This window comes from Chiloscyllium plagiosum, chromosome 30 (genome assembly GCF_004010195.1).
Source record: "Chiloscyllium plagiosum isolate BGI_BamShark_2017 chromosome 30, ASM401019v2, whole genome shotgun sequence".
Lineage (NCBI taxonomy): Eukaryota > Metazoa > Chordata > Chondrichthyes > Orectolobiformes > Hemiscylliidae > Chiloscyllium > Chiloscyllium plagiosum.
This window is the reverse complement of record NC_057739.1, coordinates 38,948,967-38,973,772: the sequence shown is the minus strand read 5'-3', so window position 1 is coordinate 38,973,772 and position 24,806 is coordinate 38,948,967. Positions and strand designations below refer to the sequence as shown.

General features: G+C 45.9%; 1 protein-coding gene across 2 annotated transcripts in view; it reads left to right on the top strand.

Annotated features, from left to right (window-relative positions):
* cercam (cerebral endothelial cell adhesion molecule) overlaps window positions 1-24,806 on the top strand; it is a 119,757-nt gene that overhangs the window by 23,472 nt on the left and 71,479 nt on the right. For both annotated transcript variants that reach the window (XM_043720436.1, XM_043720437.1), the window contains exons 3-4: window positions 8,052-8,169; window positions 23,223-23,357. In XM_043720436.1, the coding sequence (XP_043576371.1) occupies window positions 8,052-8,169; window positions 23,223-23,357 (253 nt within the window). The remainder of the gene's footprint in view (window positions 1-8,051; window positions 8,170-23,222; window positions 23,358-24,806) is intronic.

The following is a 24,806-nucleotide window of genomic DNA, read 5'->3' as shown; positions in this document are numbered from 1 at the left end:
GGGGGGGGGGGGGGGGAGAAAGTAGCTTAGAGTACAATGGGTGAGCGGAGGAGGGGATGAAGGTGATAGGTTAGGGAGGAGAAGGTGGTGTGGATAGGTGGAAAAGGAGATAGGCAGGTAGGACAAGTCCGGACAAGTCATGGGGACAGTGCTGAGCTGGAAGTTTGGAACGAGGGTGAGGTGGGGAAGGGGAAATGAGGAAACTGTTGAAATCCACATTGATGCCCTGGGGTTGAAGTGTTCCGAGGCGGAAGATGAGGCGTTCTTCCTCCAGGCGTCTGGTGGTGAGGGAGCGGCGGTGGAGGAGGCCCAGCACCTCCATGTCCTCGGCAGAGTGGGAGGTGGAGTTGAAATGTTGGGCCACAGGGCGGTGTGGTTGATTGGTGCGGGTGTCTCGGAGATGTTCCCTAAAGCGCTCTGCTAGGAGGCGCCCAGTCTCCCCAATGTAGAGGAGACCGCATCGGGAGCAACGGATACAATAAATGATATTAGTGGATGTGCAGGTAAAACTTTGATGGATGTGGCTTTTGACTGACCATATCGAGCCCTACAACTGACACTGACCGTATCGGTCCATACACCTGACACTGACCATATCATTCCCTATATCGGTTCCTACACCTGACACTGACTGTATCAGTCCCTACACCTGACACTGACCATATCGGTCCCTACATCGAGCCCTACACCTGACCCTGACAATGTCGGTCCCTATACAGGACACTGACCATATCGGTCCCTATACAGGACACTGACCATATCGGTCCCTACACCGGACACTGACCATATCGGTCCCTACACCCGACACTGACCATATCGGTCCCTACACCCGACACTGACTGACCTGACACTGACCATATCGAGTCCTACACCTGCCACTGACCCTATCGGTCCCTACACCTGACACTGACCATATCGAGCCCTAAACTGACACTGACCGTAGCGGTCCCTACACCTGACACTGACCGTATCGGTCCCTATATCGAGGCCTACACCTGACACAGACCATGTCGATCCTTACATCTGACATTGACCAGATAGATCCCTACACCTGACACTGACCGTAGCCGTACCTACATCTGACACTGAACATATCGAGCCCTGCAGCTGACACTGACCGTATCGTTCCCTACACCTAACACTGACCATATCGGTCCCTACACCTGACACTGACCGTATCGGTCCCTACACCTGACACTGACCGTATCGAGCCCGACACCCGACACTGACCATATCGGTCCCTACACCCGACACTGACCATATCGGTCCCTACACCCGACACTGACCATATCGGTCCCTACACCCGACACTGACCATATCGGTCCCTACACCCCGATACTGACCATATCGGTCCCTACACCTGACACTGACCATATCGATCCCAAAACTGACACTTAACGTATCGGTCCCTACACGTCACACTGACCATATCGAGCCCTACATCTGATACTGACCGTATCGGGTCCTACACCTGACACTGACCGTATCGGTCCCTACACCTGACACTGACCGTATCGGTCCCTACACCTGACACTGACTGACCTGACACTGACCATATCGAGTCCTACACCTGCCACTGACCCTATCGGTCCCTACACCCGACACTGACCATATCGGTCCCTACACCCGACACTGACCATATCGGTCCCTACACCCGACACTGACCATATCGGTCCCTACACCCGACACTGACCATATCGGTCCCTACACCCGACACTGACCATATCGGTCCCTACACCCGACACTGACCATATCGGTCCCTACACCCGACACTGACCATATCGGTCCCTACACCCGACACTGACCATATCGGTCCCTACACCCCGATACTGACCATATTGGTCCCTACACCTGACACTGACCGTATCGAGCCCGACACCTGACACTGACCGTATCGAGCCCGACACCCGACACTGACCGTATCGGTCCCTACACCCGACACTGACCATATCGGTCCCTACACCCGACACTGACCATATCGGTCCCTACACCCGACACTGACCATATCGGTCCCTACACCCAGATACTGACCATATCGGTCCCTACACCTGACACTGACCATATCGGTCCCTACATCTGACACTTAACGTATTGGTCCCTACGTCTGATACTGACCATATCGATCCCAAAACTGACACTGACCGTATCGGTCCCTACACGTCACACTGACCATATCGAGCCCTACATCTCATACTGACCGTATCAAGTCCTACACCTGACACTGACCATATCGGTCCCTACACCTGACACTGACCGTATCGGTCCCTACACCTGACACTGACCGTATCGCTTCCTTCACCTCACACTGACTATCAGTCCCTACATCTGACACTGACCATATCGAGTCCTACACCTGCCACTGACCCTATCGGTCCCTACACCTGACTCTGACCGTATCGGTCCCCATACCTGACACTGACCGTATCGGTCCCTACACCTGACACTGACCGTATCGGTCCCTACACCTGACACTGACCGTATCGAGCCCTACACCTGACACTGACCGTATCGAGCCCTACACCTGATACTGACCATATCGGTCCCTATATCGAGCCCTACACCTGACCCTGACAATGTCGGTCCCTACATATGACACAGACCAGATCGGTCCCTCGACCTGACAATGACCATACGGTCCCTACACCTGACACTGACCGTATCGGTCCCTACACCTGACACTGACCATATCGAGCCCTACACCTGACACTGACCATATCGGTCCCTACACCTGACACTGACCATGTGGAGCCCTACACCATCTCCTGCATCAGGGAAAACATATCAATCCTTTCCTTCCCTTCAGCTCCCATATTCTCTTTGGAGACCTGTCAAGTTTCACTAACTGAGGTTTGACCCAGTTAACACTCTGTTGCTCACATCATATCCCACACAGATTCCCCCCGTATTCACCCGTTATCCTTACCCTCTCACAGGTCCACTTGCTTTCCATTTCTGCAGTGACCCATTTGTGAGCACATTGTTCTGTGTGGCTAAGTACTGACTCGAATGGCTTTCTGCCGTTGAATGCTCAGTGCAGTGGCATGTTCCAACATGATATTCAGTGTGACACAGGGCTGTATCCCATTAGCAAGTGTGGCACTGTGTGAATTGTGCCACACGGTGTACCTTATTTGACCCTGGCACCTGGTGTGTGTGATTGAGACAGAGAGAGAATGCCCTCACCAGCCTGCATTACAGAACCTTGCATTCAGTTGAATAGGCATAATACTTTAAATTTTATGTCACAGGTCGGCAGGGTGGTTAAGAAGGTGTTTAGCGTGTTTGTCTTCATTGCTGAGACTTTTGAGTATTGGAGTTGGGATGTCATGTTGAGGTCGTACAGGACGTTGGTGAGGCCTTTTCTGCAGTATTGTGTGCAGTCCTGGCCTCCCTGCTATAGGAAGGAGTTTATTAAACTGGAGAGGGTTCAGAAGAGATTTCTCCGGATGTTGATGGGAACGGAGGGTTTAAGTTATAAGGATAGGCTGGGACCTTTTCTTCAGTGGAGTGTAGGAGGTTGAAGGGTGATCACCTTAGAGATTTATAAAATCACAAGGACTGCAGATAAGTGCATAACAAAGGTCTTTTTCTTAGACTGGGGGAAGTTCAGAATGAGGGAGCATATTTTTAAGGTGAGGGGAGAAAGATTTAAAAAGGATACAAGGGGCAACATTTTTTACACAGTAGTTGGTAAGTGGAGTGAATTGCCAGAGGTAGTGATGGGTGCAGGTACAGTTACAATGTTTAAAAGACATTTGGATAAGTTTATGGATAACAAGGTTTGGAGGAACATAGACCATATGCTGGCAGGTGGGACTAGTTTAATTCGGGAGTGTGGGCTCGTTGGACCGAAGGTTCAGTTTCCAGGCTGTATGCCTGTGACTTCAAAGGGCAGCTCATGAAGCCGATATGATTTACTTTCATTCTCCTGCTCATAATCATCATGTTTGCCTCCAAAATTCCTAAGTTTGGACTTATTCCATCAATTTTTGATTACTTCCCACATCTGCAGTGTTTGAAGTGAGACACTGGAAGTGGGTTTTGACAGTGTTTATAATTGCCTAGTGCATCCAAGTGTGGACTCTTCACGATTGCCATGGGCAGTATTATTGGGAACAGCTGTAGAACTGTTCCACCTTCCATCGTTTATTGGTATTCAGCGGCTCTGCCTCGTCCCTGGGTCTGAATGGCAGTGCCCTGTTGATATGGGGCTGATGCAATCCCAGTCTATTGGAGAGGGTGGGGGCGGGAGTGTGAGGCAGTGGGGAAATTGGTGTTGTGACTGTTTTAATTTGTCTTCTAATTATACATTAGCCACAGGGCTCTGGAAAATATGTTCTAAACATTAATGTTTACTTTTGTTGAGTTAAACAAAGACATCAGACAGCTCACAGTTCAAAAGAGCAGAGGGAATTAAATAACATTCAAAGTTGGCTGGTATCACAGTGTCTCTCCCCCCACCCCCTCATTTTGCCTCTGCGTCTGTATTTCTCATTCTCTTTCTGTTCTCTGCAGATGTCTTGTTGGTTTTGTCGACATCTGTCTCTCATTTGTTGTCCCTTTCTCTCTTTCTTATAACCCCGCCCACTGAGGATCATAGGCATTGCTTGGTAGAAATGTGTTGTACAGAGGGAAACCATATAGCCCATGTATGCACCAGTCTGCAGCGACCAAACTATTCTATTCCCAATTTCTCCAGCACTTGGCCCATAGCCTGTGTACCTTTGCATTCTAAGTGAGCTCCTCTCACATCCTTTTTTCCCTCACTATCCTTCGCCTCTCGTTTTAGTCGCTCTCTTGATTGTGAATCCTCTTTCCCCATTTCCTTACACCTCTTCATCCCCTATACCTTTACCTACCTCTATTCATTCTCCCTCCATCTCCTTCCCTCCCCCTCCCTTGCTATGATTATGGTTTGCACCACCTTGTGTTCCTGCTGTCTCGATAAGGATGCCAGCATTATTCCAGCACCCGATTCCGTTCACCCACTGCCCTCTCATGTACAACGGGGGAACTGGATTTGCAACATGCCAGCACTAGAGTCACTTTCAAATGACACCTCGGAGCCCTGACTCCTTCAACCCCCTTCCCCTGATCAGCGCAAGGCCGCAGCACTGATTCCTGGCAATCTCTGCAGCCATACTAACCAAGACTGGGTGGGGAGCGAGAAACTGAAGCCAGGGACATAATCACTGTAGACAGTTGGATAGAGATGGAGCCGAGGAGACGACAGTATACTGAAGGCATGTCTCTATGTTCTCCTCTCTCCTACTCCTCTCCAAGTTCCTCATTTCACCCACTTTGTCGTTTTACCTTCCCTTCTCTTTCTGTTTGCCCCCGCTCAGTACTGAACTGAAATGTCAGCCTGGGTTAAATAAGACCATAAGACATGGGAGCAGAGGATGGCCATTCTGCCCATTGAGTCTTCTGTGCCATTCATTGAGATCATGACTGACCTGATAATCCTCAACTCCACTTTCCTGGCTTTACTCCATAACCCTTAACTCCCCCGACTGATTAAAAATCTGTCTATCTCCGTCTTGAATATACTTCAAATGACACAGCCTCTATGGTGCTCTGTTGTAAAGAATTCCACACATTCACTACCCTCTGAGAAAAGAAATTCCTCCTCATCTCTGTTTTAAATGAGGGAAGAGCAACCTTTTCACACAGAGGGTGGTGTGTGTATGGAACCAGCTGCCAGAGGAAGTGATAGAGGCTGGTACATAGAACATAGAAAAGTACAGCACAGAACAGGGCCTTTGGCCTACGATGTTGTGCCGAGGATTAATCCTCATGTAAAATAAAATAACTTAACCTACGCACCCTTCAATTCATGTGCATGACCAGCAGTCGCTTAAATGTCCCAAATGACCCTGCTTCCACCATCACTGCTGGCAATTCAATCCATGCATTCACAACTCTCTGCGTAAAGACAGTACAATTACAACATTTAGAAAACATTTGGACAGATACATGAATAAGAAAAGTTTAGAGGATTTTGGGCCAAATGCAGGCAAATGGGGCTAGTTCAGTTTAGGAAACCTGGTCAACATGAATGAGTTGGGCCGAATGGCCTGTTTCCATGCTGTATACCTCTGTGACACTAAGTGAAGGCATGATAGCTAAGTTTGCAGACAACACGAAGATAGATAGGAAGAATGTGTTGAGGGCATAAATAGTTTGGAGAAGGAATAGATACTTTGAATGCATGGCAGATGGAGTATAACATGGGAAAATGTGAAGTTGTTCACTTTGTCAGGAAAAAAATGGTATTTCTTAAACAGAGAACAACTGCAGAAATCTGAGGGGTAGAAGGATGTAGGTGTCTCAATGGATGAGTGACTAAATTTAATCAGAGAATCCCAACAGTCTGGAAGCAGGCCATTCAGTCCATTGGGTCCACACCAACCCTCTGAAGAGCAGCCCACCTTGTAACCCTGTATTCCCCATGGCAAACCCACCTAGCCTACACATACTTGGACACTACGGGCAATTTAGCATGGCCAATTCACCTGACCTGCACATCTTTGGACTGTGAGAGGAAACTGGAGCACCCGGAGGAAACCCACGCAGACACTGGGAGAACGTGCAAACTCCACACAGACAGTTACCTTTTAATTTGACAAGAATTGAACATAAAAGTAAGAATGTTATGCTTCAGTTATACAGGGCATTGTTAAAAACACATCTCAAATAACGTGTGCAATTTTGTTCCCTTTATCTAAGGAGGGATGTAAATATATTGGAGGCAGATTGACACCTGAAACGAGGAATACTTGGACAGGCTGATCTTGTTTCCACTCGAGTTTAGAAGGGGGAGGGATGATTTGATTGAGTGTATCAGATCCTGACTGATCTTGACAAGGTGAATGTGTGACAGAGTCCAGAATAACGGGGCACTGTATTACAATCGTGAAGAAGGGCTCATGCCCGAAACGTCAATTCTCCTGCTCCTTGGATGCTGCCTGACCTGCTGCGCTTTTCCAGCAACACATTCCAGCTCTGATCTCCAGCAGTCCTCACTTTCTCCACTGTATTACAATAAGGGTCAGCCTTTTAGGACTGAAACGAGGAGAATTCTTTTCTGAGTGTTGTGCAACTTTGGAATTCTGTCTCACGAAGTGGTGGAGACAGGATCATTGAATATTTTAAAGGGGGAGGTAGGTAGATTCCTTTTTAATCTGGGGAATCAAAAGTCATCGGGGGGGTAGGTGAGAACGTGAAATTTGAAACAGAGCAGCTAAGATCTTAAAGAATGGCAGAGCAGATTTGAAAGGCTGCATGTCTTCTGCTCTCACGCTCATTACCTCTGCAGAGATGTGAAGGGGGGAGTTTGTGGATGAGGTCAGGGAGGGATTTGAAACCAGGATAAGAATTTTCAAGAGATGCAAGCTGGGTCAGGTTCTGCATGCTGATCTACACTGTGATAGGTGAACAGAAGTTTGGTGTATAGGTGACAGAGTTTTAGATGAGTTCAGATTTATGAAGAGCATTTAACTTCCACATTTGCCAAAAAGTAGAGCCAGATATGACTTAGATTTTGGTTAATGTGTACATTTGTTCACGGGATATAGACATCGCTGGCCAGACCAGAATTTAATGTCAATCCCTTGAGAAGTTGTTGGTGAGTTGATCCAGGATGTTCATTCAGTTCCAGTGATATATTTCCAAGTCAGGATGGTATGAGGCTGGGAGGGGAACTAGCAAGTTAGTCATATTCCCCTGTATCTGCCCTTGGACCTCTGGAGGGTAAGGGTCAATGATTTGGAAAGTTCTGTTAAAGGAGCTGTGGTAAGTTGCTGCAGTGCATCTTGCAGATGGTATACACTCCTGTCACTCATTGAAGGACAGAGAGACTCAGTGGGCTGAATGGCCTAATTCTGTTACATTGTAAGCTCTTATTTGGGAAAGAGAGCAAAGGGCCATCCAGGAGACAGGACATGTTCAACCTTTGCTTGTGTCCCACTGTTTTATTAACTGAGTGTGAGCATGTTGTTAAAACCCAATTGTTGTTTCTTGTATTTAACATTTCCTTTTCTGCCCTGCAGATCCTATCCTAATGAGTTGGGTCCCAAACACTGGACCCACACTAGATTTGAATACATAATGAAGCTGAAGCAAGCTGCCCTGAAATCAGCAAGGAAACAGTGGGCCGATTACATCTTGGTGAGTGGAACTGACAATCCTTTCTTGACAAAGGATAAAGGGTCTCTCTCAAAGGAACAAATGAATCTGGATGTAGGTTTGCTCGCTGAGCTGGAAGGTTCATTTCCAGATGTTTCATCACCATACTAGGTAATATTTTCAATGGGCCTCCAGGCAAAGCCTCCAGGCCCACTGAAGATGTTACCTAGTAGGGTGACGAAACGTCTGGAAATGAACCTTCCAGCTCAGCGAGCAATCCTACATCCAGAACCTCAACCTGAACTACAAATCTTCTCAAAACTCGCTAAGAACAAATGAATTTTCCAATGACTTCATTGTCCCATGCATGGCACCTCATTGGAACTTACAAAATTCTTAAAAGGTTAGGCAAGGTTGATGGAGCAAGGAAGATCCCCCTCCCCTTTTGGGAGGGACACAGAAGACACTGTCTCAGAATAAGAGGCAGGCCATTTTGGAGTGATTCGAAAAGTAATGTTTCCATGCAGAGAGTCATGAATCTGTGAAATTTTCTAATCCTGGAGGCATGTAAGGTTCAGATATTGAGTATGTTCAAGCTAGAGGTCGATAAATTTCTATTGTTAATGACATTAAGGGTCAGTGTGGGAGAAAAGTGTTGAGGTAGATGATCAGCCACAATCTAGGACCTGGATAAAGGGGCTGAGTGGTTTATAGCTCACAAGTTCCTATATTCCATAGTTCAGAGTGTGGTGCTGAAAAAGTACAGCAGGTCAGGCAGCATCCGAGGAGCAGGAGGTTCGACGTTTCAGGCATAAGCCCTTCATTAGGAATCCTATGAAGGGTTCATGCCCGAAACATTGACTCTGCTGCTCCTCGAACCTGTTGTTCTTTTCCAGCACCTCACTCTCGACTCTGATCTCCAGCATCTGCAGTCCTCACTCCCTCCTATATTCCATGAACATCTCCCATCTCGGTGTTTAATGTTAGAGTGAAAAGGAGCTGGTGGTATAGAAATTTCATGCTGTGCTTCAAGTGATGAATTGCGTTTTGAAAGGCTAACTCTCCCAGTCTGTGCGGGAACATGACAGCTGTTGTTTAAACAATCTTGGCCGATTCATTCATAATAAAAAAGGAAAGTGCTCGAGAAACTCAGCAGGTCTGGCAGCATTTGTGTAGAGAGAAACAGAGTTAATGGTTCGAATCTGACATGACTTCTTCAGAATTTTCCTTTGCATGTTTTTCATGTTGATTAAGGGAGGAATGTCGAGCAGACCCCTGGAAAGGCTCTGTACCCTTGAAACCATTAAAATAGGTGGACACACCTTCAGGTGAACCCTTTATCCCAGCAATACCCCAGGGTTATATCCATCCCAAATCAGTTGACGATGTATGGAACTAGACACTAACTTTCATAACCTGCAGAATGCAACACGAAGTATTTGAGCTGCCTTCCCATCAAACCAGTGTCCCATAAATTCTCTTTCTTTATTTTTAATCAGCACACCTCCATAGCAGGTGGGACTTGAACTCAGGCTTTCGAGCACAGAGGTAGGGACACTACCACTGTGCCACAAGAACCTGTTTGTTGTATTCTTTTGGAATTACTTAAATACACCACTAAACCAAATTAAAGGGTGATAGGGTGTTAAATGCATGTAGTGTTTCTATTTTTTATAAATCCGAAGTCATAGAGTCACAGAGATGTACAGCACGGAAACAGCCCCTTCGGTCCAACCTGTCCATGCCGACCAGATATCCCAACCCAATCTAGTCCCAATTGCCAGCATTTAACCCAGACCCCTCTAAACCCTTCCGATTCATATAGATGCCTTTTAAATGTTGCAATTGTACCAGCTGCACCACCTCATTCCATACACGCACCACCCTCTATGTGAAAAAGTTGCCCCTTAAATCCCTTTTAAATCTTTCCCTTCTCACATAAAACCTATACCCTCTAGTTTTGGACTCCCCAACCCTGGGAAAATACCTGAGCAATTCACCCTATCCATGCCCCTTATGATTTTGTAAACCTCTATAAAGTCATCCCTTAGCTTCCGATGCTCAAGTCAAAACAGCCCCAGCCTATTCAGCCTCCCCTATAGCTAAAAGCCTTCAACTCTGAGCAACATCTTTGTAAATCCACCTTTGTTATTCCACCTATCCATTCCCCCCTCCCCCCTGACCTATCACCTTCATCCCCACCCCACTCACCTATTGTACTCTATGCTACTTTCTCCCCACTCCCACCCTCCTCTCATTTACCTCTCCACCCTTCAGGCACTCTGCCTGTATTCCTGATGAAGGGCTTTTGTCCAAAACATCGATTTTACTGCACCTCAGATGCTGCCTGAACTGCTGTGCTTTTCCAGCACCACTCTAATCCAGAATCTGGTTTCCAGCATCTGCAGTCATTGTTTTTACCTAAATCCATTCTGAACCCTTTCTAGTTTAACAACATCTTTTGTACAGTCGGGAGGCTAGAATTGAATGCAGTATTCCAAAAGTGGTCTAACTAATGTCCTATACAGCCGCAACATGACCTCCCAACTCCTGTACTCAATACTTTAACCAATAAAGGAAAGCATACCAAACGCCTTCTTCACTATCCTATCTAACTGCAACTCCACATTCAAGGAGCTATGAACCTGCACTCCAAGGTCTCTTTGTTCGGCAATACTCCCCAGCATCTTACCATTAAGTGCGTAAGTCCTGCCCTGCATTGCTTTTCCAAAATGCAACACCTCACATTTATCTAAATTGCCTTCCATTTGCCACTCCAGTTTTGGACTGGAGGCCCATGACCAGTGATGTTCCACAGCGATTGGTGCTGAGTCCACTGTTGTATGTCATTTATATAAATTATTTGGGTGAATATATAAGAGGCGTGGTTAGTAAGTTTGTGGATGTCACCAAGATTGGTAGTACAGTGGACAGTGAAGAAGGTTATCTAAGATTACAAAGAGATCTTGATCAATTGGGACCATGTGCTGAAGAGTGGCAGATGGAGTTTAATTTAGATAAATGTGAGCTATTGCAGTTTGGAACAACAAACAAGGGCAGGACTTGTACAGTTAATGGTGAGGCCCTGGATAATGTTGTAAAACATAGGGACCTAGGGGTTCAGGTACGTAATTCTTTGAAATTTGTGACATACATAGATAGGGTGGTTAAGAAGTTGTATAGCAGGCTTGCCTTCATTGCTCAGACCTTTGAGAACAGGAGTTGAGAAGTCATGTTGAGGTTGTACAGGACATTGGTGAGGCTTCTTCTGCAATACTGTGTGCAGATCTGGTCTCCCTGTCATAGGAAGAATATTATTATATTGCTGGGAATGGAGGGTTTGAGTTATAAAAATAAGCTAGAGAGGCCTGGACTTTTTTCACCGTGGTGTAGGAGGTTGAGGGGTGACCTTATAGAAGATTATAAAATCCTGAGAGGCATGGATAAGGTGAATAGCAAGGTCTTTTCCCGAAGGTGGGGGACTTCAAAACTAGGGGACATATTTTTAAGGTGGGAGGAGAAAAATTTTAAAATTAAGGGCAAGTTCTTTATTCAGAGAATGGTTGGTGTGTGGAATGAACTGCCGGAAGTGGTGGATGCAGATACAGTTAGAACACTTAAAAGACTTTTGGCTAGAGGCTTTGGATTAAGGTGGCTCAGTGGTTAGTATTGCTACCCATAGCGCCAGGGACCTGGGTTCAATTCCACCCTTGAGCAACTGCGTGGAGTTTGCATATTCACCCCATATCTGTATGGGTATCCTCCCACTGTCCAAAGATGTGCCAGTTAGGTGGATTGGCCATGGGAAATGCAGGGATGGGGTGGGTCTGGGTGAGATATTCTTCAAAGGCTGAATGGCCTGCTTCCACAGCTTAGGGATTCTATGGTTCTAAGTACATGAATAGGAAAAGTTTGAAGTGATATGGACCAAATACGAACAAGTGGGTCTAGTTTAGTTTGAGAATATGGAGTAGTTGGATTGAAGGGTCTGGTTCCATGCTGTGTGACTCTCATTTCTTATATTTATTTGATTAATGAAAATTTAGCTACTATAATCCCCGGAATAAGAAGCATTTTCTTTGCATCAATTTTTTTCATGCTGCATTACTTCTTACTGCACTGCACTTGGAACAGTACTGAGCGGGATTGGCCCTGAAACCCATCAGATCAACACTGCCAATAATTCTCATTCACTGTAAAAACCAGCACCACAACTTTGGTTCAACTGGACAACTAGTTAATCAAATTGATCCAAATAAAGCAGCCCCTTAAAGTGATACAACCACTAAATATTAAATCTCAAAGGAAACATAATTTGGACTAAAACATGGTAAAGGAGATGCTACATTCCTGCCTGTGTGATGACCACTGGTTGTAGAAGGCCTGAGGCCTGTCAGCGAACGCTGCTCGCTCTCTCTGTAAGGACACCTCAGGACAGAGGTAACCGTGAAAGAGAGGTGGGCAGTGGGGAATGATGAGCCCCCTCCACAGCCTGCTGTATGGACTCGTTAATGCAGTCCCGCCAGCCCCATTGGCCAGGCCCTTGGGGAGATCCACTGATCTGCCTGGCTACCCAAAGGTCAGGAGACTGGAGCTAAAGTGCAAACAAAATGTAAGTAGGCCCCTCAAGTAAATAATATGGGACCCTCTTGTAGTGCAGTGGTAGTGTCCCTACTCCTGGACTGAGACCCAGATTCAAGTCCCACCTGCTCCAGTGTTATGTGTCATAACATCTCTGAACAGGTTGATTAGAAAATAGATTTAAAACCAGAAGCTATGGCCTTATGCATCCCATATCATCACAGCTCGTGGGCTCCTCAAGGCTGTAACAAAAGCCTGTGAGTTCATGAACGTTCTAGGCCTCTGCTTGTAAGAGACTGTCACACACAGAAAGAAGGAAAATGTGCAAACTCCACAGAGACAGCCAAGGCTGGAATTGAACTCAGGTCCCTCGCGTTGTGAGGCAGCAGTGCAAACCACTGAGCCCCACCCCACTGAAGCTGATGGATGGGATGTCAATGAAACAGGCCACCTTGCCCTGAATGGTGTCAAGCTCCTTGTGTCTTACTGGAGCTGCACTCATTTAGGCAAATGAAGAGTTTTCTAGCACATTCCTGGCTGAGATGAGAACAAAAAAATCAGAGTGTTGTGAATGTTTGGAATTCTCTACCCCAGAAGACTGTGCATACTATTTCGATTAACCAAGTGAAACTAAGTCAAACCAAATTAAAAGGTGAGAGCTCCTTAACAGGGCAATGTAACAAAGAGAATGAGTTTCTTGCTCTCTTCTCTATAAAGATTACTACAGTGGTTAGCACTGCTGCCTCATCGTGCCAGGGGTCCGGGTCCTCTACATTAAAGATTACTATTCCCTTTGTTTTTTTTTGTGACACCATGCACTCGAATCTCGCTCTCCCCCCAATCTTCCCCTCTGTTCGTCTGGCTCCTGTCTGCCTTTCCTGACAATTTAAAACCTGTGTCTTTTCCACCTCCCCCTTCACTTCCTAGGAAGAATCATACTGGGCATGAAGTGTTAAATGTTTCTCTCTCAACAGATGATGCCTGACCTCCTGAGGTTCTCCAGCAATTTTAACTCTTATCTCCGGCATCCACAGCATTTTGCTTGTGTTCAAGCTTTAGGCCTTCCTTTATGAATCAAAAAAGAATGAATTGGCTTTTATATGTGTAGTTCAGGGGATCGATAGATACAGCTTGCTGAAATGGAGTACTTACGTAAGAAAAATGAACCTAAAAAGCTAATGTAACATTAGCTTTTATTCATAGAGAGCTGGAATATAAAAGGGAAGGAAAGTTTACCACAATTTACCGTATCACCAATTTTCATTTTATCTGCAAACTTACAGATTTTGATTTCTGCCATTTTGTCCCTTGAAGTAGTGACCTCAATGCAGCAACGCGTATGTAATCTCCCATATCATAGAAAACTGGGCGTGGATATTGTGATATTGAAGAATCCAACAAACATTTATTGCAATGTTCTCATATGTTTAAACGTTACATTCCTCAGGCACACAAGTGTCTGGGCTAATATTAAGCTATTAGCTTACAACAGAGGTGCATGCTTCTTATACTGTGTCATGCTGCATGTGATCTGAGGTAAGATGGAGTATGAGTTCTTAGAGTCATAGAGATGTACAGCATGGAAACAGACCCTTCGGTCCAACCCGTCCATGTCTACCATATATCCCAACCCAATCTAGTCCCACCTGGTAGCACCCGGCCCATATCCCTCCAAACCCTTTCGATTCAAATACCCATCCAAATGCCTCTTAAATGTTGCAATTGTACCAGCCTCCACTACTTCCTCTGGCAGCTCATTCCATACATGTACCACCCTCTGCGTGAAAAAGTTGCCCCTTAGGTCCCTTTATATCTTTCCCCTCTCACCCTAAACCTATGCCCTCTAGTTCTGGAATCCCCAACCCCAGGGAAAAGACTTTGCCTATTTACCCTATCCATGCCCTTCATAATTTTGTAAACCTCTATAAGGTCACTCCTCAGCCTCCGATGCTCCAGGGAAAACAGCCTCAGCCTGTTCAGCCCCCTATAGCTCAAATCCTTCAACCCTGGTAACATCCTTGTAAATCTTTTCTGAACCCTTTCAAGTTTCACAACATCTTTCCGATAGGAAAGAGACCAGAATTGTATGCAATATTCCAACAGTGGCCTAACCAATGTCCTGTACAGCCTCAACATAACCTCCCAACTCACTTCTCAGCCCATTGGCCCATCTAGTCAAGATCCTATTGTAATCTGAGGTAACCCTCTTCGCTGTCCACTACACCTCCAACTTTGGTGTCATCTGCAAACTTACTAACTGTACCTCTTATGTTCACATCCAAATCATTTATAAAAATGACAAAAAGTAGAAGTCCCAGCACCGATCCTTGTGGCATTCCACTGGTCACAGGCCTCCAGTCTGAAAAACAACCCTCCACCACCACCCTCTGTCTTCTACGTTTAAGCCAGTTCTGTATCCAAATGGCTAGTTCTCCCTGTATTCCATGAGATCTAACCTTGCTAATCAATATAGATCACATCTACTGCTCTGCCCTCATCAATCTTCTTTGTTACTTCTCAAAAAAACTCAATTAAGTTTGTGAGACATGGTTTCCCATGCACTTCATTTCTTCAAGGTTACATCTTCTGATAACAGCATGATATAATTAAAGATGTAATGATGTGGGACGTAACACAACATGTTCAAGCCCCATTCTCAAATCTTATTGGATAATGTCGGCTAAAACATCAGTGCATTATGCATTATCAACACCACCACAACCTGCAAATTTCCCTCACCTCTCTAATCCTCTCACCTTTCTGTCCTGGAACTAAATCACCATTCCTTACAGTTACTGAGTCAAATCATGGAACCCTCCCACCCTCCCTGACTGCACTGTGGTTGACCCTTCATTAGATGGCATGCATGGTTCTGGAAGATGACTTACCACCACCTACTCAAGGGCAATTAAGGATGGACAATAAATTGGAACACTTAAATCCCATGAATGCATCAAGAAACAGACATAGTTAGTCATAAAAATGATGTAGTGTCTAAATATCATACAACCTCTCTCAAACAGCAAACACACTGCTGCTGTTACTGTTCCTCCTTAAAATACAACACAATCTCCATGTGCCAGTAACAACAAGCATTGATTTTCCACTCAGTGTAATTTTGAACAGATTACTAACATGCAGACCACAAAAATCAAGTTTAACATTTGTTGCTATCAATGAGCATCAAGAACAATGAAGGGCTAAGGTGTACTTGGCAATAAATTAATCGACTCCAAATCACTCCTGCCCATGAGCCCCAGAAATTGGTTTACATTTTCCCAGTTGAGAAACATCTACACATCTACATTATTGGCTACTGGCTCCCTTCTGACAGATGTTGGACTGCTCCTGTTTCAATTTGGCCATGTCGAGTATATTTAGATGCAAGCAAGAGCCAAGTTCCACAATCCTCTTGTGTTCTGGCCATGAGAAGCCGTCAAGAATCCAAGGACTTTCAGGCTGAAAATCAAACAACTCCTGAGCACACAGTACACCACATCAGTCAGTACAATGCAAGTGATGACAAGCCATAGACTCCGCGCAGTGCAGAAAGAGGCCATTTGGCCCATTGAATCTGCACCAACCCTCTGAAGAGCATCCCACCCCATCCCTGTAAGCCCATGTTTACCATAGTTAACCCACTGAGCTTGCACATCCCTGAACACAATGGGACAATTTAGCATGGCCAGTCCACCTCACCTGCACGTTTACAAATGTATGAGACCTTGAGACTGCAGTTCCAATGAGACTGCTTTTCTGCCTCACGTTGGGTCCCTTTGCTGAACTTTGTTGGTCAGGTCCAAGTAGACTTTTTTTTTCCATTACTTGAGGAGTTAGACATCAACAACGCCAGGTTATAGTCCAACAGGTCTATTTGGAAGCACTAGCTTTTGGAGCACTGCTCCTTCATCAGGTGGTTGTGGACAATAAGATTGTAAGCACCCCAATCCAACACCGGCATCTCCAAATCTTGAGGAGTTAGGGAATAGATCATTTCTCTGCAGCACCACCATCTTCAAATATTAATCACGAGCGAAATGTTTAGTACATGCAATACCTGATCTAAATTATTCCATCAAATATCCAGATATTGCAATGTATATGCAGCACAGAAACAGGCCATTCAGCGCCCAATGCATGCTGGTCCTTATACAAACATATGAATTAGGAGGAGTAAGCCAGTCGGCCTCTTGTTTGACACGATCATGGCCTATCTGATTACCTCTGATAACTTTTCAACCCTTGCTACTTGAGAATTTATCTCCCTCAGTCTTAAAAACATTTGAAGATTCTTACCTCCACCATCTTTTGAGGACACCCCTAATCTCACCAACATACCCTTCTCTTCCTTTTTCTCTGAAGTACATAGCTCTCTTCCCTTTGCTTTGAGTTAAATATATCTCAGTTGAGTTTTGCACAGGTTAAAGGTAGAGAAAAGACCCTCCTTCTTTGCTTCTTCACTCCATTCCAGATCTGGTGGTACTTGTTGAGTAAAGCAATCCCACCACGGTTCCATCACCATACCCAGCAGAACCTTCCATGAAGTCAACAAGAAAGGAGGGACCAGGAGTCTGGCATGTCCTACCTATCGACAGCTCACCAGTCAGATGGGATTGTACTTCCCTACAACACACCAGATTGGTTGCTTGGAGTCACTGGCTATGCTGATTTACAGGCTCCACAGCCAAGGATTGCTGGCGTTCTGCTCAGTGAACCTCAAGAACCACCCCCCCGCCCCCAACATCATGGACCCCAGTGCTTTGCAGCTTGTGCACCCCATCTCTCGGAGGCTGGAGCCAGGTACCATTTAGGGTTCAGGTTTCCACTGCTGTTGACACTCTTTGAAACAGTGTTGAATCTTTGGGAGGACTGTGCTCCCTTTTATCTATGTGGTTTGATGCAGCATTATGAGTCTGGGTTTGTGGCAGACTGGTCAAGAAGACGGCAGAGTCAAGAAGTGTCATCAGGCTCAGACTTCAAATTAACACCATTTATTACACATTAATATTGGATGCAGTTACATGGTAACCTTAGATATATCAGGCTCTAATTTTTAATGACATTATATAAAGACTTAGCTTATATCTCCATCCCTTCATATCCATGCTGTTGTATTTATTTGTATGGAGGGGTTGATTTATAAGCAAAGGCTACACAGATTGAGACCCTAGTTTAGGAGATTGAGAACTGATCTCATTGAGACAGCTGGGATTTTTAAAGGGTGTGACAGGAAGGAGGGACCAGGAATCTGGCATGTCCTACCTATCGACAGCTCGCCAGTCAAATGGGATTGTACTTCCCTACAACACACCAGATTGGCTGCTTGGAGTCACTGGCCATGCTGATTTACAGGGTAAATGCTGAGAGGGTGTTTTCCCCCCAGGTCTGGCCCTAGTCTAGGACCAGAGGGCACGGTCTCAGAGAAAAGGGGCGCCAATTTAAGGCTGGGATGAGGAGGAATTTCTTCTCTCAGAGGGTGAGTCTTTGGAACTCTTGGCGACAGAGAGCCACGGGGCCGTGTCCTTGTGTATATTTAAGGCTGAGACAGACAGATAGATTCTTGATCAGTAGAGGAATCAAAAATCATGGACAAAGAGCAGGAACGTGGACATGAGTATTGATTGGATCAGTCATGATGCTACTGAATGGTGAAGCAGAACTGAACATCCCCCTCCTTTTCCTATTTCTTATGGTCTGGTCTGGTGCCGAGATTGAGACTAGATTATTGCAAACTTCTTTCACTCTGGTCAATTTATACTCAGTGATGGGCAGTGCCGTGACATCATCACCAAGTTGCTCCAGGGTCCTGATGACCTTTCACAACAAACTCTGGCGAATATATTGGGTAAAATAATACGTTGCTGATCAAAGCAGGAGAGAAGGAACAGTTGTTCCTGTTACAGGTGCAAATATGTTATGAAGTTTAAGTAGCAGCAATTACTTTTGGAGTTGTACTTGAGTTCGGTTTGAATATTCTTTACTCGTTTGTTCTTTGACACAGAGCTGGCCACGTTCACTATCTGGGATGTTGCCTAGGGTCCAGTGGGTATGAAGCTGACTGCTAAGTAGAGTTAATTAGATAATTGACTTTCTTCGTTCACTGGAGATCTGTGGCACCAGTAATGTGATACACAGCACAAAAACAGCCCGTCATCAACACCATACCAAACAAAGAGAATGCTAAAGAAACTCAGCAGGTCTGGCAGCACCTGTGGAGAGAGAAAGTGAGTTTTTCATTTCAATTCTGGTATGATTCTTCTTCAGATTCTGAAAGATAGTCATATTGGACTTGAAAGTTTTACTCTGCTTCTCTCCTCACAGACACTGTCAGACCTGCTGAGTTTCTCCAGCATTCTCTCTGTTTCAAATTTCCAGGAACTGCTGTATTTTACTTTTCAACAACACCAGAAGGCAGGCACTAGCTGATGAACATTTTAAGTGCCAAACTTCAAGGAATTGTACAAAAGGAAAAAACTTCCATTATTTCATGTAGAAACCTGGGATTTACCAAATCCTCTCAGACTGACCTTGGAATATAGGAAATGGGAGCAAGACAGAGAAGACCAAACAGCCCATTCACCATTCTATCTCAAAGCTATTTCTCTGCCTTATCTTCACTTTACTACTTTAATCCTTTAGTATCCAAAAAAAAAGCATTCTTATTTACAGCAATGTTGTGCTCTAAAATGGAGAGGCAGTTCAGATATAAATCTGTCTTGGTCACTGAATAATGCATTTGCAGAACTTAATTGAACAGCCTTGCCTCTGGTATTAGAGCCACGTGAAATCTGCTGGTTTTCAAGATTAAATTGCCCTGCAGCCATTCCAAGCACTCGTCATTGGGACCAGAAAGTTACTCTTCGCCCCTCATTTATTAGCTGTTTGTCTGAGTCAGTCCCAATGAGTGAGGAAGCAATTCAAATGCTCACTCATTAAAATAAACCAGTTCTAATAAACATCTAAGGAGCAATTGGAAAACCACTTAAATCAGATCACCATCATTTGTATAATGAGCTGGAAATGAGATTAGGATCTGCAGCCAAAATGAGCTCTGACTATGATTTAAACCTTGATTCTCGGAATGCTTGAGCTGAATTCCCTTATGAGTTTTTGTTGTCTCTTATCAACACAATAAAAGTTGTGTGCATACATCAGAGCTGTGGCACACTTTGAGCCAATTCTCAAAAGGGTGGCCAGAAGCTAATCACATTCCCTTCAGCCTTCTTTGCCATTCTGATTCATACTTGGCAGAACTGCTGGTCTCAACGGGCAGTGCCCAGTGTGGCACTGAAAGACACACACACACACACACACACACACACACACACACACACACACCAGGATGATGGTTAGGACTGTTCAGTGGTTAGCACTGCTGCCTCACAGCACCAGGGACCTGGGTTCAATTCCAGCCTCAGGCGACTGTCTGTGTGGAGTTTGCACGTTCTCCCCGTGTCTGCGTGGGTTTCCTCTGGGTGCTCCGGTTTCCTCCCACAGTCCAAAGATGTGCAGGTCGGGTGGATTGGTCATTCAAAATTGCCCAGTAGTGTCCAGAGATGTGCATGTTAGGTGGGTTAACCTTGGGAAATGCAGGGTTACAGGGATAGCATGGGTGGGCTAGGTCTGGGTGGGAAGCTCTTTGAAGGGCCGGTGCACATTCAATGGGCCTAATGGCCTCTTTCTGCACTATAGGGATTCAGTGATTCTATGGCCAAGTTGAATTGCTTGTTTCTGCCGGGAATTGGCCTCAGCCATTCTTGGGATATTTGCCTTGGATACCCCTACCACATGCCAACCTGACGTCATGTTCAACTTGAACTTTAAGCGGTTCTCTTTTCTTCCCTTCTCCCTTTGCCTCTTCTGTTCACCTCCACATGTTTCTCAATGTGATGCACGCACGATATAAATACAAGTTGTTATTCGTCCTTGGCTGCTCAGCCCGGCTCCATTTCAGAGTAGAGGGCATTCTGTGACACAGACTGTACCATTCTTCTCTCTCGTCAGTTTGCTCACCAGGAGCTGGTCTTCCTCCTGCTCCACACATTCCCGAATCCTCCAGTGGTGCAATCAACAGCCTTTAAGTATTTCCTGTTGGATGCCTGTTCACTGGTGAACAAGACTTTTGCCACCTACGACTTCATTTGTGTGACTGCATTGAAGTCCGGCTTTAATTAAATCTTAGTAAGTCTCCTGTGAACACTTCATCTGGTGCCCTGCCTCCTACCTCTCCTTTAACTCCTGGACTGAGTTTCTCACAGATTTTCTCTTGTTTTTCCCACCACTGTGGCTGCACAAACCAGACTTCCTCCTCACTGACATCACCCTCATTATAATGGAGTTACATAAGAGAGTGGAATCAAACTTTCAGTATTTAGTTCTTTATTCTTTGGAGTAATTCAAGGCATATGGGCATTGCTGACGAGACCAGCATTTACTGTCCATCCCTAATTGCCCTGGACAAGGTAGAGACACTCTGCCTTCTTGAACTGATATAGTCGTTGTGTTGTAGGGTTACCCACAAAGCTGTTCAGGAGGGAGTTCAGGATTTTGAGCCAGTCACACTGAACAAAACAGCGATATATTTCCAAGTCAGGATGGTGAGGATTTGGGGGATGGGATCTTGGAAGTGGTGTTGCCATTTATCTGCTACCCTTGTGGCTCCAGTTGGAAGAAGCCACGGATTTTGAACCTCCTGTCGGAGAATCCTTGCTAGTTATTCCAGCGCATCTACTGGATGCTACAGAGTGTCAGAGGTGGACGGAATGGATGCTTGTGGGTGTGGTGCCAATCAAGTGGGGGCTGCTTTGTCCCTGGATGGTGTCAAGCTTCTTGAGTGTTGTTGGGGCTACACCCATCCAGGCAAGTGGGGAGTATTCCACCACACTCTTTACTTGGGCCTTGGAGATAGTGGGCTGGCTTTGGAGAGTCAGGAGATGAGTTACTGCAGGATTCCTAGACTCTGATCTGCTTTTGTAACCTCAGTATTTAGATAAGCAGTGTTTATGTACAATTATGTGTAATTATTACACACGTGGAAGATGGCAATTGAGAAGATGAGGAATAGAAAGGGAGGACATCGTCATAGAAATACAACATTCGCTATTCAAATTCAAGTCCAATCTTCCTGAGATTTTAAAATATTTGACATGTGGAGCTCAATTTGTAAAACCCTTCCATTCTCCAGACACTCCAGTGCTTCAACCCATTGCAGCATCTGACTCGAGATGACCTGAAACACTGAGCTCAAATTCCCTGGTGCTGAAGAGATGGAGTTGGAGGGTATTGTTTTTGGGTGGGGTGTGGTAGTGGCTGGGGAATTAGGGGACAGCCCCCTGAGACATTCTCACGTCAGGGAGTCTCAGTCTTGCTCGGGAGCAGGCTGGGTAGAAGTCAGTCATCTGCTTCTTGAAGACAGATACTCAGTGTGAAGAAGGACCAGTTTAGGGGGTCATTTGTTTGCCCGTGCACAGATATTGTACCAACACTGGAGAGGCTGTCAGCTTCATTGATGTGGCCTCCTGCAAATAACGTCAAGCGGGGACGATGTGGAACCATCCTCAATTGCCTGCAGAAAAATGATCAGTTAAGCAAGCCTGAGGCTAGTCAGCTTATGGGGCCTGAGTCGTCACCCTCTTCACATGATTAGTGATGCACGTAGCCATGGCATTTTGACCCCGTGACCTCAGGGCAGGCAGCTGAGGATAGCTCAATATTGAGGAGCCCTCTTGTTCCCCTACATGCCTGCCTTGGCAGTGCCCATTGCCCCCAATGAATCATGGTCTGGCATCAGTACTGGCTGTGGTTGATCCTGGAGCTTCAGAGACCACTCCCTGGAAAGTGAACACGTTAATGAAATGGGTGGTCTCCGCACTCCAAAATTAGAACCCCAAAACTCTTTGGAAAACCATTTTCATTATTATTTTAAAATTATTCACTGGTGGGACATATGTGTCATTGGCTGGCCGTGATTTATTGCCCATCTCTAGCTCCCCTTTAGCCAATTGGCTGGCCAGGCCATTTCAGAATCCTGATGAAAGGTTCCGACCTGAAACGTCAATTCCTCTGCCGCTGCCTGACTTGCTGTGCTTTCCCCAGCTCCACTCTGACTCTCTAGTCCTCACTCTCTCCATTTCAGAGGACAGTCAAGAGTCAACCACATTGCTGTGGGTTCTGGAGTCACATGTAGGCTAGACCAGCTGAGGATGGCAGATTCCCTTCCCTGAGGGACACTAGTGAGTTAATGTAGATTTTGCGGTTGGTAATGGTTTCACAGTCATCAGTAGATTCTTAATTCCACCATCTGCCATGGCAGGATTTGAACACAGAGCCCCAGAACATTAGCTGGCTCTCTGGATTAACAATCTAATGATAATATCACTAGGCCATTGCCTTCCCCAGGCCTACAGCTGTGTTTCTCTCGTCACAGATGCTACTGAACACTTTCAGCATTATCTGCTTTCACTTCAGCATCTTTGGAACCTGAATTCTGTTTTTTTTTTTAACTTTGCTTTCAGTACGCAGACACGGATAACATTCTCACAAATGACCAGACGCTGAAAAACTTGATGGCGGAGAATAAAACTGTCATAGCTCCACTGTTGGCATCTCAGACTGCGTACTCGAATTTCTGGTGTGGGATCACTCCTCAGGTAAACGGGATTCTGTTCACACATCCTTCCCAGTGACAGGGAAATGTTATCCTGACTTGGGTGCCATGGTTTGTTGTGTCTGGTTGGGACAGGAGCTATGGTTTCAATGGCAGGGGATGAGGGGTGGTTGGGGGGGTGGGGTTGGGGGTTGGCAGGGTGGGGCAGGGGTTCGGGGGGGGGTGCAGGGAATGGTGTTGAAATTCGTTCGATGATTTTCTCTGCCATTCAGTGCAACTGTAGCAGAGGGTCTTACGAAATCCCCCGGGAAAATGGCACAGCGGGTCTGAGACTCAACACCTGAGGGACCGGGCTTGAAATTAGAGTGCTGTGTCTTCCTTTTCTTGGTATGAAGTAGGCCAAGGGCCCAGAATAGTACGGGTCGTGCAAGGGAATGCTCTGCGCTGGAAATGCATTGTCCATCCTTTTGGCAAGGAATTCTTCATAGGTGCCAGAACATACGTTGCGTGTGTAAAGGCTGAGGCCATCACATGTATATGATCTCCTTTGGTCATTTCAACTGCCTGCTGCACGTCCGGTCAGCCTGACAAAGCAGCGAAGAACTTGAGAGAGATGGGAAAAGTCAAGCTTAAATTGTGTCACCACCTTGTGCAGGGGGACCGGTGAGAATATTGGTCCAGGATGCATTGTATGTTTGTGGGCTGTATTCGTCACGTCCCCCTGCCCTCCTGGTCACTCCTCGGCTTCTTCAGTGAATCTTGGCCAGGGGCTGATTTTGCTGCCCCTTCGAAGGATGCCTCAGAGGGGCTGGGGGGTTGGGGAGCACACAAGCCCGGGTAGTTCAGGCCCGGAGAGCGTGCCCCCGCTCCAGGACCACTGCTGATTCTATCCCAGTCTTAAATCTAGGCCTTGTTGTTTCCAGCTTCCATCCTTGTTTTTCAGGAAGCAGGATTGTCTTTGATTTTTTTATATTGACCCTGTGATTCTTCAGCACTTTGTCCCCAGGCTGAGGTAATGGACAGGCAACCTAGCACTTTCTGTTAACAATAGGCCATCCACATCTCCCCTCCATCCACGGAACAATCTGGAACTCTAAGGACTTTGAGGCATTGGAATGCTTTACCGAGGTTCTGCTGTCATTTGGATGACATGATGTACCAAAACCAAAATACAAAAACAAAAAAAGAAACTTAAAGCTGTTCATGTCTTTTCTCTTCACTCCCCATCATCCTCCCCACCCTTTATTCCCATCTCCCTTTGCAGCCTCTCTCATCCTTCATTTCCCTCCCCATTTCCCCTTCCATTCTAACCTTTCCTTCCCCAGCCTCCCTCCACGTCCCTACTTTTTCCACCCTCCTGCTACCTTGTCATATTCCCTCCCCATCCCTCCCTAAACACCCATTCTCCTTGCTCTTTGCTCCCTCTCTCCTCTACTCCATCTTTCCTCCCTTTTCCCCACCTTCCCTCCCTCCCTACTCTCTATAAGTCGGG